Here is a 15622-nt window from a genome sequence, read left to right on the forward strand (position 1 = left end):
ATATGAGACTCATGCCAAAGTTTGCATTCACAATCTCTCAAAAACACACTTTTTTTGTCAAGTCAAACAGTGAAGACGCCCCCCCCCGCCCCCCCCATCTAGTGTTATTCATCCACACCTGTTGAACGATTTCCAATCCACCTGCTTGCATGAGAATGATGTCGCCTAACACCAACGCACCCCGGAGGGACGAGTGAACTGATACCCCTGAAGGTGGACAGGTGGGGGCTTGGTTGCTTGGGGGTTTAGTCACCGATGGAGCCAGGGAGTCACCCAATTTTGGCGGCGCCTTCCAGCGTCCTCACCCCCCCCCCCCCCCCCCCCAGTTTCTCTTAACAAAAGGCCCTTTAATGTCAAGACACACACACACAAAAAAGAAGACAGGTTACAATGATGAGCCAGGGGGTGCGTTTTTTGTTTTGTTTTGAGGCATAGGTGGTAAGACTAATGTGGAGGGGTGAGGGGGGGTCATCTCGGGATGAGGTTCAGGTTGACAAAGTAGACTGAATAGCGTTGAAAGATAGAAAGGAGGCTTCACATACCCGTTTGGTGTGCAATTTTGCTCACAGTCAGTGACCATTCAAACCTGTGAATTAAAAAAAAAAACAATTAAAAGCGTGATCAAGTGAAGACGATGCATATCATGCTTCCGCGGTGACCGTAAAAAAATTCTCCCAACTTTTACCGTTTTCCCCCAAGCTCGAACGCCGGCTTTCCATCTTGGGTTAACAAACTTCACAAGCGCCGGGAGTAGTCGTCTAAATTTTATGACGTCTCGGAGATGACATTCAATCCGCGGGGCCGGCGGCCGGCGTAATGCCGAGCGCCATCCGCATTCGCCATGGGGGAGGGAGGGGGGGGTGCGGAGATTGAGCAGCTGTGGAGAGCTTGATCAATTTTTGCCAAAATGTGACCTAACCGTTTGTCATGTGAGAGGGACGAGCCGGTGCATGCGAAGCCAGTCAAATGTTCGTAATGAGGGGCCGTCGGGAATATAATTCACTATTATTAATTTCAGCCGTGTGTGTGTGAGAGAGATATTTTCGGTCGAGTGCGTGTGTGTGAGATGCAATTCTGAATTGTGACCCTATTGGCTCGGCGTAGGTCAACGCATTGGCATGTGTCCATTGTCTGTGCAAGCCACTTGTTGAAGGGTCGGGTGGGGGTGGGGTGGGGTGTGGGGGGGGCTTCAAGTTTGGTTCTAAATCTGTTTGTGCATGTGTGCAGGAAGGCTAATTACATTGTGCACAGCCCGGGATGACCTTCGCTGACCACACTCGATTGCGAGGAGGAGCGGGGGGGGGGGGGGGGGGTGAGTGGGGGGGAGATGAAGAATAGTCCTGCAACAAAAGGAGGAAAAAACGGAGCATGCATTCTTTGGGGGGCTTTTGCAGTTTGTTGCACTTTACGAGGATGAGATGGGGGGGGGGGGGGGGGATATTTTCTCGCTTGCGGTTACTTTACCTCGGAAACCGTTTTGAAACCGACTTGACTTCACATGGACCAACTGGGAAAATTGCTGAATTGATCAAGGAATGATCAACCGATCGCTTGAATTAATCGAGTGGCAAAGGGGCCCGATTGGAGTCAACCATTTTTTGCCCGCCACAACGATGCATCTGGCCCCGAGCGCCCCCTCAAAAAATTCCAAGCCTTTTGTCGTCTCTTCCATTGTGTTCCGACAACGCCTATTCAAATGTGGACGTTGGTGGGCAACGCCAACATCTGTCTTCCTTGTGGACATATGCAAAAAAAAAAAAAAACGCTGGGACGAGCCATTGTCGAGACGCTGCGTCTTCATTCGAGTTTCCCTCCAAATCGATCTGGCCAATTAGAAGCGGTGGTGGTGGTGGGGAGGGGAGGGTCACCCCGAAAAAGCTAAAGACAGCGGTGAACCTCTGTCTGACCTCCTCAACGCCCCCCCCCCCACCACCACCACACCCAGCCCGGCTCAAACAAGTACGAGAGCATCTCAACAGTCGATCGAAACCAGCGCTAATATGCACCGCGTGCCTTTTTAATTAAACCTGGCAGCAATTAACTTCTTTCAAACCTCACCAGAAACTTCAGTTATTCCCAATCTGAAAAAAAAAAAATGTGGACCGCGCAGCGGCGACGTTGTGTGAAGAACCACTTGAAAGACGCGGCCCTGTTTGCTTTTTAGCTAAACTGCTCCCGCGTGTGCTTTGGATGCAGAGGAATGTCGGCATCAAACGAAAAAAAGCTGCTGTCTCCGCCCCCCCCCCCCCCCACACACACACGACAGTACACCATATCCTTATTTGTTTTGCTTTGTTTGTACAGTCGTAAATATTTCAGACCCAGAAGATGAATATTACTTGGTAAATTGTTTGCTGGTAAGTGATTCGAAAAGATCACGTCACGTTAAAATCGACTACAAAGTCCCGTTTTTCATTTGGCGGAATCTGTGTGGACACAAAACCACAAAAGTAATATTCTGTGAGGCTTGAAAGATCAGCCGCGATCTTTTTGTGTCAAGAAATTCTCCATTTTGGACACCTGCAGTCTGCCTCGTCCCATCATTCTGCAAATGGACCGTCCCGGGGGGCACGCAGCTGTGACCTCTGAACCCCAGACGCTATAATTAAGTTATATATAGAGCTGACGGATGCATAAAAGTGGCCAAAAAAAAGGTCAAAGGGCAGAGCAGCGAAGGGCCATGACAGGAAAGTGGTTTTGAGTGATCTCTGTAAGAAAAAGGATGAGGAAAGTCCATGTCCAATCGAGACATTTTTGATTTTTAGCTGCATTTGTTTTTATTGTTTTCAAATACACCACAATGATTTAAAACCATATCGCGGGGGTGGGATCCCAACGGAAAAGATCAAAATGCACATGCGAGTATTGTGACAGTGCAGCTAAGTGATCTATTACATGTTTGGAAAAGCATTAGGGAGCGTTCTCATGGCGTCTCTGCGCGTTTCCAGCTGCGTTTGCCATCCAGCCTTTCTGTTTATCTGCTGTCTTGTATTCACTTCCCTGCTGGGCCCCCACCCCACCCCACCCCCTGCAACACACACACAACTTGAGACGAGAGGGTGAAAAAAAATAAAGAAAAGATATTTACTGTCAAACAAACAAACCCGCATCAGGATCCTGAGAAAGCGCAATGAGAAAGTAGGTGTCATTTTTCACATGTGAGTCTCACGGTGGGGGGGCTTGGGGAGTAAATATCAGCAAAAACAAGAGGTGGCAGTAAATCATAAGTCTTCATCTTTTGACTTTCAAGCAAATCCCTCTGCGAGGTTCATTGGCTTTCCCATGACCAAAAGCAAGCAGCCCCCCCCCCCAAAAAAAGACGCGAAACAGGCAGTCAAGGTTTGCCGCCAGTGTGCAGGAATGCTGATTATCGGCGCGCCGCGACAAGATCTCATTACCAGCAGATAGATAGATGACTCAGTGCTGGAAAACAAACAGCGGCTATGCCAGATCAGATGGATTAGCGCCGAGGTGCCATGGGAAGCTCGCCAACAGTCATGGGAAACGCGGAGGCCGTGCTCGTGTGTTTGCATTGAACACCTTCGAAGGACGCAACCTTTGTGCACTCAAATCTTGCACAAGAATCCACTTGAATTGATAGAATTATATATATATACATATATAAACAATTCATTGTATTACATGGGACCTTATGGGGCCTGATTTCAGAACAGTAGGGGCCCCGTATGTGTCCTGCGGGCCACCCTTTTCCCACCCATGCTCTTTTGAGAGCCAAACTTCCCACCATGATTCTTTGGGAATGTTTCAGCGAGAAGACGCGCTAAGGGAAAGTTAACACGCATGTCGAGGTCCAATAAACACTGTTGACACCACACTGTTACTACATCCTCCGCATGTTTGTGCTCACACACACACACACACACACACACCCTGGAATCCAAAACACTGTGCAAATACTCAAACGTCTCACACTTGAACGTCAACTCTCGTCCGCGTACAGCGGCGCTGTTTGAAGACGTCGCCATTGGCGGCCAGGTGAGATTGAAAGCTGCACAAGTCGACCGTGGCGGGAATCTGCTACAGTGCTGCAGTGTGTGTGTGTGTGTGTGTGTGTGTCACAGAGCGCAGTCAAAGGCAGCATTGTTCTAGGACCCCGATTAGAAAAGACACCGAAACTAACCCGTCATTCGATTCAACACTGTAGCCAGCAAAATCTATAATAATTATTATTATAGCCGTCATTAATGATCAAATTAAATGATGACTTCAAGATGAACGACTTTCATTCATTTTCTGTATGTTATTTTTTTGTCTTCTACAATCGGGACTTTTTTTAATGATAAAAATGCTTTGAGTAACACTTAACTATTATCACAAACGTAGTTCATCGCCGACATGAATGGATTTATTTTTCCAGCCCCGCGTCCGTGCTCTGTTTTGAAACGGCCCGCAGGGAAACACAAAGCTCCGTCCCGCTGGAGACAAAAAAGCAGCTGGATTTCTGCACGTGCCTTTGTACCCAGCTCGACGGCCTTGTCATAACTCCATCTTTTGAGTTTCATCGCGCACTTTGATGCCTAAAAGTCAGTCACTCAGCGAGATGGATGCACAAAAGAACATTTCATTTGTTTCTAAATACCTCAGCATGAAGGCGAAGGCGGAGCAGGAAGGGAGGTCACATGGATCAGAGGATGACCAATCGCCAACGCTGTTGCACTTATCTGAAAATAAGATTAGCGTTATTGAACTGGGAGAGGGGCTTTCGTTTGCTTTATTGGATTTTCAAATCGGAGCGTAAAATAACAAACAGAAAGCGTCATCAAGGGTGGGGGGCATACCTTGACACAGGTTATCAATAAGTCCCCGTTTGTCGGTGTAAAATGTGAAAAGCTATTTTGTGTCGACTGAAAATATGTGGAAAACCCGCACATTGATTTGCATTAACTCAACAGCGGATGATGACGTGAATTCTAAGTAACGCAACTGCACTATGCATCACGTAATGGTTTGCTTTAAAAATCAAATGTGGCCCTCGGGAATAAAAAAAAAAAAAAAGCCCATTCCTGCATTGTGTATGCCTCCTTTCAAAATAAAAGCTCTTGAATAGCATAACGCCGATGATTAAAATAAGTGGCATCAGTTGCGTTAACTGAGAATAAAGAAGAAGAAGGAAAAAAAGCTAAACATTTACATAGAATTGGGGGGGGGAAGACTAGACAGACTGTTCACATTGTCTCACTTGGCTGTATATGCACTGTGGGGGCCAAGACAATGGAGAATTGTAACATACTTGTGCACTGTCACTCTTTCTTCAGGTCACCCCCCCTTAAGTCCCTAGTCCCAAATCCCACCACCTCCAAACTCCACCCGTCCCCCTCCCACTTGTGAGAGTGGTTTAAAGTTTCCTGCCTCGGCCTCTGATTGGTGGCTCCAAGTTTCTTTAGGGGGAATAAACTTTGGAGCTTGAGTCAGTGTGGAGCAGATAGACGGGCGGTCGGGGTCAGGCAGTCAGGAGACACATTCTCTTATCTGAGGAGGATGCAACACTATGGCTGCAAAGTCAAGACAACACTAGATCGGTTTTATAAAGGAGCTCATATTTGGATTATTTGATCTTTTTTTTTACATTTATTTATTTGAAAGTTTGCATCACTTATATTTTAAGATGCATCTTTTGGGGATTTACACCATTTGGATTTTATTCCGTGCAGCCCTGTGCAACTATTCCGAGGATCAGTGCAGTTGGAGAGGCAGGCAAGTATTTCATACGACAGTTTGGGATTGACATTTTTTTTTGGAAATGATTTTGAATCGCATCGGAGCTACGGGTGGTCGGTTCAGAGGCGCACAGGTTGCAGGACGGCGCTCGTCAGCCCACATGTTGAGACGTGTCGGCCATTAGGGGCAATCTAAATGTTTTCAAGTCCTCGGTGTGGTGGAGGGGGATTGACTACAGGGGGGGCGCGGGGGTCCAGACACACGGATGACTGAGGGGATTAATTGTGAACTCGCACGATGCGTGCACTGCAGGACTAGGAATTACATTCCCGCTATTATAGTTTGGGAAAAGGGGAGAACGACTGTATGTTGAGAGCAATGCTGTGCTTCACAAGCATGCCAACAGGTGGCGCTTTCCCTCAGTAGTTTTATATTAAGATGTGGTGACTTAATATGGTGTTGCAATTTGACACCTAGTTATTCCACCAGCATATTTTGGTATGTAAAAACTTTAACTCTCTCAAACATGTCAAAGGTGACATTTTGGATTACTACAATGTACGTTTGATTCGGCAGCATGGTGCCTGAAAGGTTAGCATTTATACCTGGCTGTTTTGTAGTTCTGGGTTTGAATCTAAGCTCCAAACTTCCTGTGTGGAGTTTAGACGTTCTCCCATGTTTGCAAAATATATATTTTAGCTTCATTGAAGACTAAATTGTTCATAGGTGTAAATATGTCCTCGGTGTGTCCCGAGATAAACTGGCGACCAATCCAGGGGGTACTCGGTCTATCGTCCAAAGACAGCTGTGAGAGATTCAAGCTCATGACGATAAGCAGTATCGATCAAATAATTCTCTCATTTCTTCCTTGCAGTGGTTTGTCCCAGCAGCAAGGCAGTGTGGAGCAGATCTCCCTCCACTGCTCCGAGGGCACCCTAGACTGGCTGTACCCCAAAGGAGCCCTTCGTCTAACCCTGTCGCCTCGCCTGCCCTCTGTGGCTGTGGGCCCCGGGGGCGGCGGCGGCAGCTCGGGCCTCATCACGGCCTGCGTCAAGCCCTCGGAGCACTTCCACGGCGCCCAGCTCTACCTGGAGAGGGACGGCGTGCTGGAGCTGCTGGTAGGGGACCGACCCGAGTCGTCCCCCCCGCCGAGGGTGCGCTGCTTCAACCGCCAGCCCGGGGAGAAGGTGGCTCTCTTCATGCAGGCCACACCTCACCAAGACATAAGCCGGCGCATTGCGTCCTTCCGATATGAGCTGAGGGGGGACTGGACTGCGCGTCTGTCACTTGACTCCAACCAGATCAGTACTGTTGGTGAGTTGCTCAAGTGAAGGCCAAAGCTGCCTTTGGTATCATTCACGCATTCCCTTCTCCTAAATCTAAATGTACAAAGAAGGCTGAACATTTCACTTACATTAGGCTTATATAAGGCACCGATCTCTTTTTAGGAACGTTGTTGTTCCTTGTGCGGAGAGCTAAATACAACAATTTTGAAACGGATTAATGGCATTTCCATTCATTCCAATGGAAAGGGATGATTTGTGATACAAGGGTGTGCATTGTTGCACCCCACGCGTCACTGCTTTAGCTCAAATTCCTGCATTCTGATTGGGAAATGCACGAGTCCAATTCCACAGTGATGATAGAATAGATCCCCAAACCCTCACATAGGGCCCTGATAGAGGAGGCCTCAGTGGGCTGATTGGATTTTCCAGGAGGAAGTGGGAAAACTTTCCCAAGAGTAGAAGTGGGGAGTAGGCAGTGAGGAGGGGAAATGGGACGTAGGGTTGGAGGGTGGGTGGGGAGTGGGGTGGGGGCTACAAAAGCTCACTATGTGGGTCTTTCTCCAGAGTCCACGGCTCTTTGAATGCGTGCCGCTGAAACATTCTGGGATTACTGCCGTCTCCTAGGCAACAGAAGCCTCTCCCCAGCTGAGATGCTCCACTCTTTTGTTGAGCTGCCTCGCTGTGGGTAGACTTGTCTGTAGCCAGAGACCGACAGCCACCCCCCTACTGCCCCCCCCCCCCCCCCACCTCAGTCGTTCACATTAAGTTTGCTTTAGGACTGGAGAGGAAGGAATCTCATTTATCAAGAGGGGTTTCACTGTGGAGAATGCGCAGGGCGGGATAGGGGCCTCCAGTCAACCTCAAGCAACTATTAAAATGTGTAACCCGGCCTCCCCCCTCCAAAAACAGTTCAATTCCCTGGTTCCCTGGAGATAAACGATCATGTATGTTTGGGAACTTTGACATGTTGAGGTGCTTGCCTTTGAATTTTTTTGGTCTTGTAAATTAAGTCAGATGAACTTTTAAAAGTCATTAAGGCCTAATGTAAGATCCTTTTGTATGGTCCTCCCAATTTACATGAATTAAAATCGGAGTCTTGTCTGTACCTTTTTAAAGAAGCAGCGGTCAGGTTTATGTTTTCTTTTCTTTTTTTTTTTTTTAAATGACCATCATTGCGGTACTCAAACATATCTTTTGAAGTCTCGCTCCGCTCCCTCCTCTTATTGTGGGCCCCGGAGGCTTTGTGGAGGTGTGACTGCAGACACCCAGGAAGGCTTTAGGGTGGAAAGACGGGGAGGGGGAGATTTTAGCCTGTAAAATGGTGTGCAGCCCAGAGAACCGTGCACCTTGAAAGCCTCAACTGTAAAAGTAGCAGCTGTCTGTTAGTGGTTGGTCCTTCAAGCCCTTTGTGGTGCACATTCCAGAGCATGTGAGCTTTTCTTCTTGATTTCTTATTAGCATGCACTGTATGTGGGTTCCCCCCCCGGAAAATTGATGCAAGCTCGCTAACCGATTCTCCCGTCTGTTTCCTCCTCAGAAGCGTGCAGACCCTGCAACGACACGGAGATCCTAATGGCCGTGTGTACCAGTGACTTTGGTAAGTTGCTCAGCCTCGCATGAGGAGAATTTTGTCCCAGAACGTTAAAAGATCTCGCAAAGCAGGAAAAATAAAAGGTAGCAACAATTTTAGGTGTGGAGTCGCCCAATGGAATTTCACCTGCCAGGTTGCAAAAACTTAGTGTCTACTTTTTCAATGTGAGTGGGACAATGAATGGGAGGGAGGACAGAAAGAGGTGAGGAAACGTGGACTGCGGGAATGATAGAAGGAACGGGGTCTCACCGCAACTTTTAGGGTTTCCACAAAAATGAATCCGCATCCGGAACTTGAACAAGAGGAGTCCAGACGTCTCCGTTCAACTTTTGCGTATCATCACAACCTGGACGGCTGAGCAGACAAAAGAAAACGGCATTGGAGAACTTTCATGACACTTTATGCATATGTAGAAACGTAAACTACAAACCTGGGCACAGTTGGTCTCACGGTGGCAACTTTCGTCTTGTCTTCTCCACAGTGGTGCGAGGAAACATCCGGTCCGTGGAGGAGGACGAGAACCTCCGCGCCGCGGTCATCAAGGTCAGCGCCACGCGGGTCTTCCGCCAAAAGTACGCCCTCTTCACCGGCAACGGTCGCATGGCCGCTCGGGGGGACATCCGCACCCTTCTGCAGTGCGGCGTCAAACCAGGACCCGGCAGCTTCCTCTTCACCGGTCGGGTCCACTTCGGCGAGGCCTGGCTCGGCTGCGCCCCTCGCTATAAAGACTTCCTGCAGGCTTACATCGCGGCCAAAGCGGTCCAGCAGATCCCATGCGAACTCCCCGTGGACTGAGCTTGAAAATTTTGTCGCTGCTTGTCTACGATACGGAACCGAGGCGCAGGGGAAGGCCGGGTCGACCCGCTTCGAGTCGTGGGGGAACCCATTGCGAGCTACTAAGGGGTCCGTGAAAAATGGGACTTTTCCCCATACGTCTTTTCAGTGCAATAACAGCTTGCCGAGCTGTGACGGCAGCTTTTCGGCTGCCGAAATAGAAGCATTTAGATTGACATAGCAACACAAGAGGGTGAAATCTGATTGGACAAAAAAAAAAATCAAATCAAATATCCGTGAGCGAAAAGCCACCAAATGAAAAGCATAGTTAATAAATAAATACAAATAGACAAACGTAGGCTCCTAATGGGAGTCACTGAAACTCAGGGAATGTACAGAAATGAACTCAGCAGGGACACAAAATACTTCCCAGCAGAACCAAGGAGTTTTTAGTTGGTGACGTGAGTGGGCGATGGAGATTATAAAATCAGATGAAAATGCACTCAGTGAATGAATCGCAAATGCTGCAAACACACACACAAAAAAAATGGAAAAACCAAAAATAATTAAAAAGCAAAGTATATGTAGCACGGCGGTGCATTTCAGAATTTAATATATGCGCATACAGATATTGTGAGCATGTACAGTAATAATAAGGCAGTCACATGGCTTGCCCTTATTCTGACAGTTTGTGTCAATCACATGCAAAAGAAGTGTGTCGAATGCAACTGGCGACAACATGTTTTCAAATCGAGAACGCAAGCAAGAACGGAGGGAGAAAAAAAAAATCGTACAAAATGCCGTTTTCTTGCACTACATCAATGACGAGATCGTACCAAATGACTTAAGTGCCGAAGTCTTAAGTACTGCCATTTGCTGTGTATATGTGAATACGGAAAAAAAAAATGTAAATATGTGCATAAGAAATTCTAAAGAACTACGTCAATATTGTTATGAGTTTTTTTTTATATGTTCTGTGTCATTCAAATATACTGACAAAAAAAAAACCTCAAGAGATGCGTGCTTGTTTTATTGCGATTACAAAACGTGATTTGATTCATGGAAAAAGCCAGTTGGAAAAGGTTTGGTTTGAGCTCAAGGCTAAACCTTTCCCACGCATAAGTCACTTGTGAAAGGCTTACAAAAAGAAGGCCAACAAGATTTAGCGTGTGTGTGTGTGTCTGCGTGCAGAGGTTGAAATTCCGTTGTCCTCGCTCTGCCATTTTCAGGAGCCAGGAAGCAATAAATTGCCATCAAGCGAGCACCGTGGCAGGCACGTCTGAGCTGAGGTGCCACACAGTCGCTCGCTCCATCCTGACCGTATGTGTGTGTGAGAGTAAATGCGTGTGTGAGTGTGCGTCTGTGTGTTTTAAGTGCCAGATGAAACAGTAATGGGTGGACGGGAGGCACCAGAAATATAATTTAGCGTGACCTCCAGCACACACACTGCTCAAATGCTTTTTCACATCATACTGAAATGAACTCAACCGTCGGAAATCACGCAAGAAAGGAGGGGAAAAAAGGATGGTATCAAACTCGTCGACCCTGTTTGACTCATTGGAACTATTTCACCATCACATCCTCCTCAAATGTTAGATTTGGTCTTTCCCATAACATTCCCCACAGCAGGGGGGGGGGGGTGTCAGCTGCCGATTTGGAAAGTGTGGCTGACGCGTCAGCGCGGCGCAATTGTATTGGCAAAAAGACACTTTGGGATTACAAATCAGAGCTCTGACAACTTTTATCCCTTCTTTCTTGAAGTTATCTAGCAGGCCATAGCCTTGTCTAATAGGAAAAAGTACACTGCTTTCCAAACATTCTGGAGGGGCCCCATTAATCATTCACTTTTTTCGATACTCGCGACCCCTACACACATTAAAATGCCACAGAATCTTTCAACTATTACGTGATAATTCGTCTTCTCCAGAACAGAAGGAAGGCATTTAATGGCTTGTGTCCCATTTCAGCATACGGTTGATTAATAGTGACGAAGAAACAGCTGTATCCCTGGCAACCAAACAGAACAAGTCTGGCGTGTCCGCCTCAGATCAGCAGCCGCCAGCTGAGCGCTAGCATTTCCACCACCACACCGGCATCCCGGATTCCCATTACACCCTTCGGACAGCTGGAACTGCGGGTTGGGATTTCGGTGACGCCGTCGCGCAATCATTTACATCCATCAAGCGACGGGAAACCTGACTGTGATGGATGAGGCGTTTCATCCATCTAATCTGCCACCTATGACGCTGTCAAATTCACCCACAACAATATTGTTAAATTGACTGTGTTGTTCCGAATGGAGCGTTTGCGTTGCAGCGTCAACCGTCATCAACCGTAATGGAATGGTGAGTGGACTTAAGTACCTACAATGCCACAATTCTTATGCGGGTGGACTGCTATTAACTCCTATGCATTAAGCGAGGCACTTATGAAAAGTGGTCGAGTTGGATGTGGTCATCTGAGGAGCACAGTATAGGCAGTCGGGTGGGCTTGAGAGGTGAGGCCAGAACGGAAAACAAGTGCGAGCATGTTTCCGTGGCCGTGTTATCCCTGTGAAGTAGTGAAGGGAGAAGAGTGAGGAGGCCCCTTTTGTTCCTCAAGAGCCTGCAGATGGCTGTAATCCTTTCCAAAATGCGCACTGAAAATCCATCAAGGCAAGAAAGAGTGGACATGGTGCGCAGGAGCGTGGAGGTGGGCCACCCCCTTTTATCAGGAAGGTTCAAACAAGCATCCTTCCCGCCAAAATAGTCGATGAAAGGAAAAGGGAGTTGAATGATGAAGGGGCAAACTCCACACAGCTGCCACCTCCTTGCTGTGTCCCTGGGTTTGACGTGAGACCGCAGGGTTGGTTGTGGGGAAAGGGGTGGGTAGGGGGGGCATGGTGTACGGGCACTATTTTAAAAAAACAAAACACTAACTGTGGGCGGCCCGGTAGTCCAGTGGTTAGCACGTCGGCTTCACAGTGCAGAGGTACCAGGTTCGATTCCAGCTCCGGCCTCCCTGTGTGGAGTTTGCATGTTCTCCCCGGGCTTGCGTGGGTTTTCTCCGGGTGCTCCGGTTTCCTCCCACATTCCAAAAACATGCGTGGCAGGCTGATTAGACGCTCTAAATTGTCCCTAGGTGTGAGTGTGAGCGTGGTTGGTTGTTCGTCTCTGTGTGCCCTGCGATTGGCTGGCAACCGATTCAGGGTGTCCCCCGCCTACTGCCCGGAGACAGCTGGGATAGGCTCCAGCACCCCCCGCGACCCTAGTGAGGATCAAGCGGCTCGGAAGATGAATGAATGAATGAAAAAACACTAACTGTGCACTAATAAAGCCACTTTGAGATTTGCTGTGTTTCGGTATTGTGGTAAATGAGCCAGAATTTATCTCCCGATGGCCCGACGATCATTGAGTTTTCTAAACTGGAAAAAATATAAATATTTAAAAAGAGAAGTAAAAATAAACACCCCTTTATAACCGGAGATGTGGCTGCAATTACCTCTGATTCACCCCAAATAAAGTTCAGCTGTTCTAGGAGCCCCACCCTCTACATTTGTGTAGCCTGCGAGCTTCTGAAAGGAATTATGAACAGTTTGAAATAACAGCAAAGGAAATTGACGGTTGTAGTTTCCACAAAAGTTTACGAAACAAAACATCATTAACTTGTGGGGGTTTTTTTTGTTGTTGTCCTCAAATAGGCCAACTTGTTTTCTGACGTCATTGGTGTTCAAGTAAGATAATAAAGGGAGCATACAGTCCACTGCACCTGTTTCCATTCACTGTTCCCTGACCAATTAACCGCAAGAGTTTGGCTTCAAATCGGAGAAATTTCCTGGACGGATCACTTGAGTTTCCTTTCCACGGCTTCGCAGCGTTTGTCCACCGCGAGACTTAAGTTACCTCTTCAGGAACGCACCTATTGTTCGAGCTTGTCGGTGAGTAAAGAGGTAGGGAGGAACGAAACTGCCACTCAAGCTCGTTTTGTTATGTTACTAGTATCTCCTTGCACGACGTCCCCCAACCCCCGCACACCCGCCTCCCCCTCTTGTGTTCTGCAGCTTCCAGGCAAAATGTGTCAACTGATACTGACTGGCAGGGTGTCATAAGAGTGCGTGAGATCGGATCAAAGCTCATAAAAATGATCTGATTTTTTCCCCCCAATATTTAAAAAAAATATTTTTTTGTATTTCTTGAAGAGCATTTTTTTAAAAATTCCTCCGCGAATCGCATTTCCATTCATTTTAATAGGGAAAGATGATTTAAATGTTTTGAGTTTCGAGCATAGTCACTGGACAATTTAAACGTGCATCTCAAGGCACAACTGCACAATATGTTGCGAAGGCCGTGAATAAACAGTCTCCGTGTGTATTTTTTTTTTTAATTGATCATTGGAATCCATTTGCTAAAACATGCACAGATGATGTGTCCCAAAGCAATCTTCCAGCCATTCCCTTCGCTCAGCCGAGGCGAACATGTGCGCTGGAATTCTCCCCCAATTAAGACAGGGATTAGCCAGGTCCAGTGTGGGAACAGGCGTGAGTGTGGGAAAGCAGAAGGGGTCTCTCTCCTCCTTCCTTCCCTCAGCCTCATTCTCACTCGCTCCGGTCCGTCCCTCCCCTGTCTGTCTTTCTCACCCTTTACTGTACCTCTCGGCCTTACTTTTCTCACCCTCAATTCTCCTTTTTTAATTTATTTATTTTTTACCCCCCCCCCAACAACTTTTCATGTGAGTCAAGCATTCGTTTTCCTTCCAAAGCTCCCCTCACATCCCCTCTTTTTTTTATTTTACTTGTCATTATTTCTTTTTTCTTTCTTTCTTCACACAGCCACCCAGAATCTCTATAGCTTTCACTCCCAATTCTTCAAGGTTTGCTGAAGAGCATGCGACCCGCTTCAAACAGCCCTCCACCCCCGCCTCCCTTTTAGTGCCTCTCCAGTCCGGGTGCTGAAAGCTTGTCTGGAGAGGAGCTTGGGACTCTGCATGAATAGTCTGACGCAAAAGTGTGTGTGTGTGTGGGGGCAAAAAGACAACTTGTCCGAAAAGAAGAGACAGGTGTCGGCTAAAATTGCAGTTGAGGGTTCACATGGAGGAATTTTGCATCAAGTTGGTACGGCGGTAACTTGACCTTGAGTTCAATTCGTCTTGTGACCACGATTATACCTCAGGTTTTTTCCCCAAATCTATTTTCCCCATTCGGTATTGCAGTATACTCATTTTGTAGGTGTTGCTGCTCCCTGTGTGTTAAAAGAGAAGTTGTTTGAAGGTTTAAAACTACTCCAACATTTATGCTCATTTCCATTAGGCCCTTTATGGCATTTTGCATTATGTTTGCCTTAAATGACTGGAATTTCAGTAGAAGCAATTATATGCTTTGGAAGAGCATTTGGTTGTTTAATTAGACCGTGTAACTATTTTACAAGTTAGCAAGCTAGCCATCGAGAGTGTCACATACTGTAGCTATCCACGTATCAAACATGAATTAATTCCACATGCTTTGACACTATTCGCTGTTCACTTGCCATTGTTACCGACTTGGTTCTCATGATAGTCCCAATCCAAACCTCCCAAATTCCCACTGGCTCCATATTCTTCCTCGTTGTTGTCACTTTTCCTTGCCCATTCCCACTCTCCCCGGCCATTCCTTGTGTTCCAATAAATCTCTTCCCGGCGCACTGGGGCACACAAGGCTTGTCCGTTCCAATTACGGCCTGCCCGTCCGGCCCCCGGGATCACACACTGCGGGCCCGCGAGCCCCGTTCTCATTAAGCCCGTATCAATTAGGCATTAACCTCGTGAAACAAAGGGGCTCTTGACGAACAGTCCATGTGAGGTACTTCCTCTGCATGGCTCCCCATCCTGGGCACGACACATTATAAGCTTTCTTCCCCCAAAGTGTCAACAACCAAACAGAGCAAAGAGGAACTACAAAGTTAGCGTGATATGCTAAAAAGCGTCATAATGCTGATGAGCCTCGGTTTATAAAGCATTCAATAGGCCGGTATGAAACAGCGCAGGCTCGGACAAACACAACAAACAGACCCTTGGGAATATGCAGATAAAATTTCATGGAACAAACGGTACGCAGTTTCCTGTATGCGTTCCGTTTCTGTCAAAACACTTTGTAAACTTGTACAGAAAGTTCTGACTATTATTACAAGGCAGTTTCCACATCTTCTCCCATCTTTTTAATTATATGTACGGAAGTTTCATTCACACCGATTACAACTCTGTGTCCTTGTTGGCACAGCAGCAAAGAGGCAACCTGCTTTTTTGATTTTCCCACAAGCTCTTTGGCACAGTGACTATGTTG

At 47.2% G+C, this 15622-nt stretch overlaps 1 protein-coding gene and 1 long non-coding RNA gene across 2 annotated transcripts; one reads left to right on the forward strand and one right to left on the reverse strand.

Moving 5' to 3' along the window:
- Positions 1-79: 79 nt before the first annotated feature.
- Positions 80-9124, reverse strand: LOC127604600 (uncharacterized). The gene is made up of 6 exons (XR_007963366.1): positions 8987-9124; positions 8806-8910; positions 4601-4682; positions 1241-1340; positions 543-586; positions 80-345 (listed from the first exon to the last, which is right to left on the reverse strand). It is a non-coding gene; the product is annotated as an uncharacterized LOC127604600 (long non-coding RNA).
- Positions 5390-10174, forward strand: metrn (meteorin, glial cell differentiation regulator). Its single transcript, XM_052071742.1, has 4 exons — positions 5390-5715; positions 6554-6993; positions 8503-8562; positions 9038-10174. The coding sequence occupies exons 1-4, from the start codon at positions 5627-5629 to the stop codon at positions 9349-9351; spliced, it is 903 nt and encodes a 300-aa protein (XP_051927702.1). The 5' UTR covers positions 5390-5626; the 3' UTR covers positions 9352-10174.
- Positions 10175-15622: the final 5448 nt, after the last annotated feature.

The sequence above is a fragment of the Hippocampus zosterae genome, chromosome 7 (assembly GCF_025434085.1).
Source record: "Hippocampus zosterae strain Florida chromosome 7, ASM2543408v3, whole genome shotgun sequence".
Taxonomy (NCBI): domain Eukaryota; kingdom Metazoa; phylum Chordata; class Actinopteri; order Syngnathiformes; family Syngnathidae; genus Hippocampus; species Hippocampus zosterae.

What these genes read in the sequence shown, in the direction of transcription:
- metrn (XM_052071742.1), top strand. Translation starts at nt 5,627, where the DNA reads ATGCATCTTTTGGGGATTTACACCATTTGGATTTTATTCCGTGCAGCC. An exon ending in CAGTGCAGTTGGAGAGGCAG is followed by an intron (nt 5,716 to 6,553) that starts GCAAGTATTTCA and finishes TCTTCCTTGCAG; the next exon opens with TGGTTTGTCCCAGCAGCAAG. An exon ending in CAACCAGATCAGTACTGTTG is followed by an intron (nt 6,994 to 8,502) that starts GTGAGTTGCTCA and finishes TTTCCTCCTCAG; the next exon opens with AAGCGTGCAGACCCTGCAAC.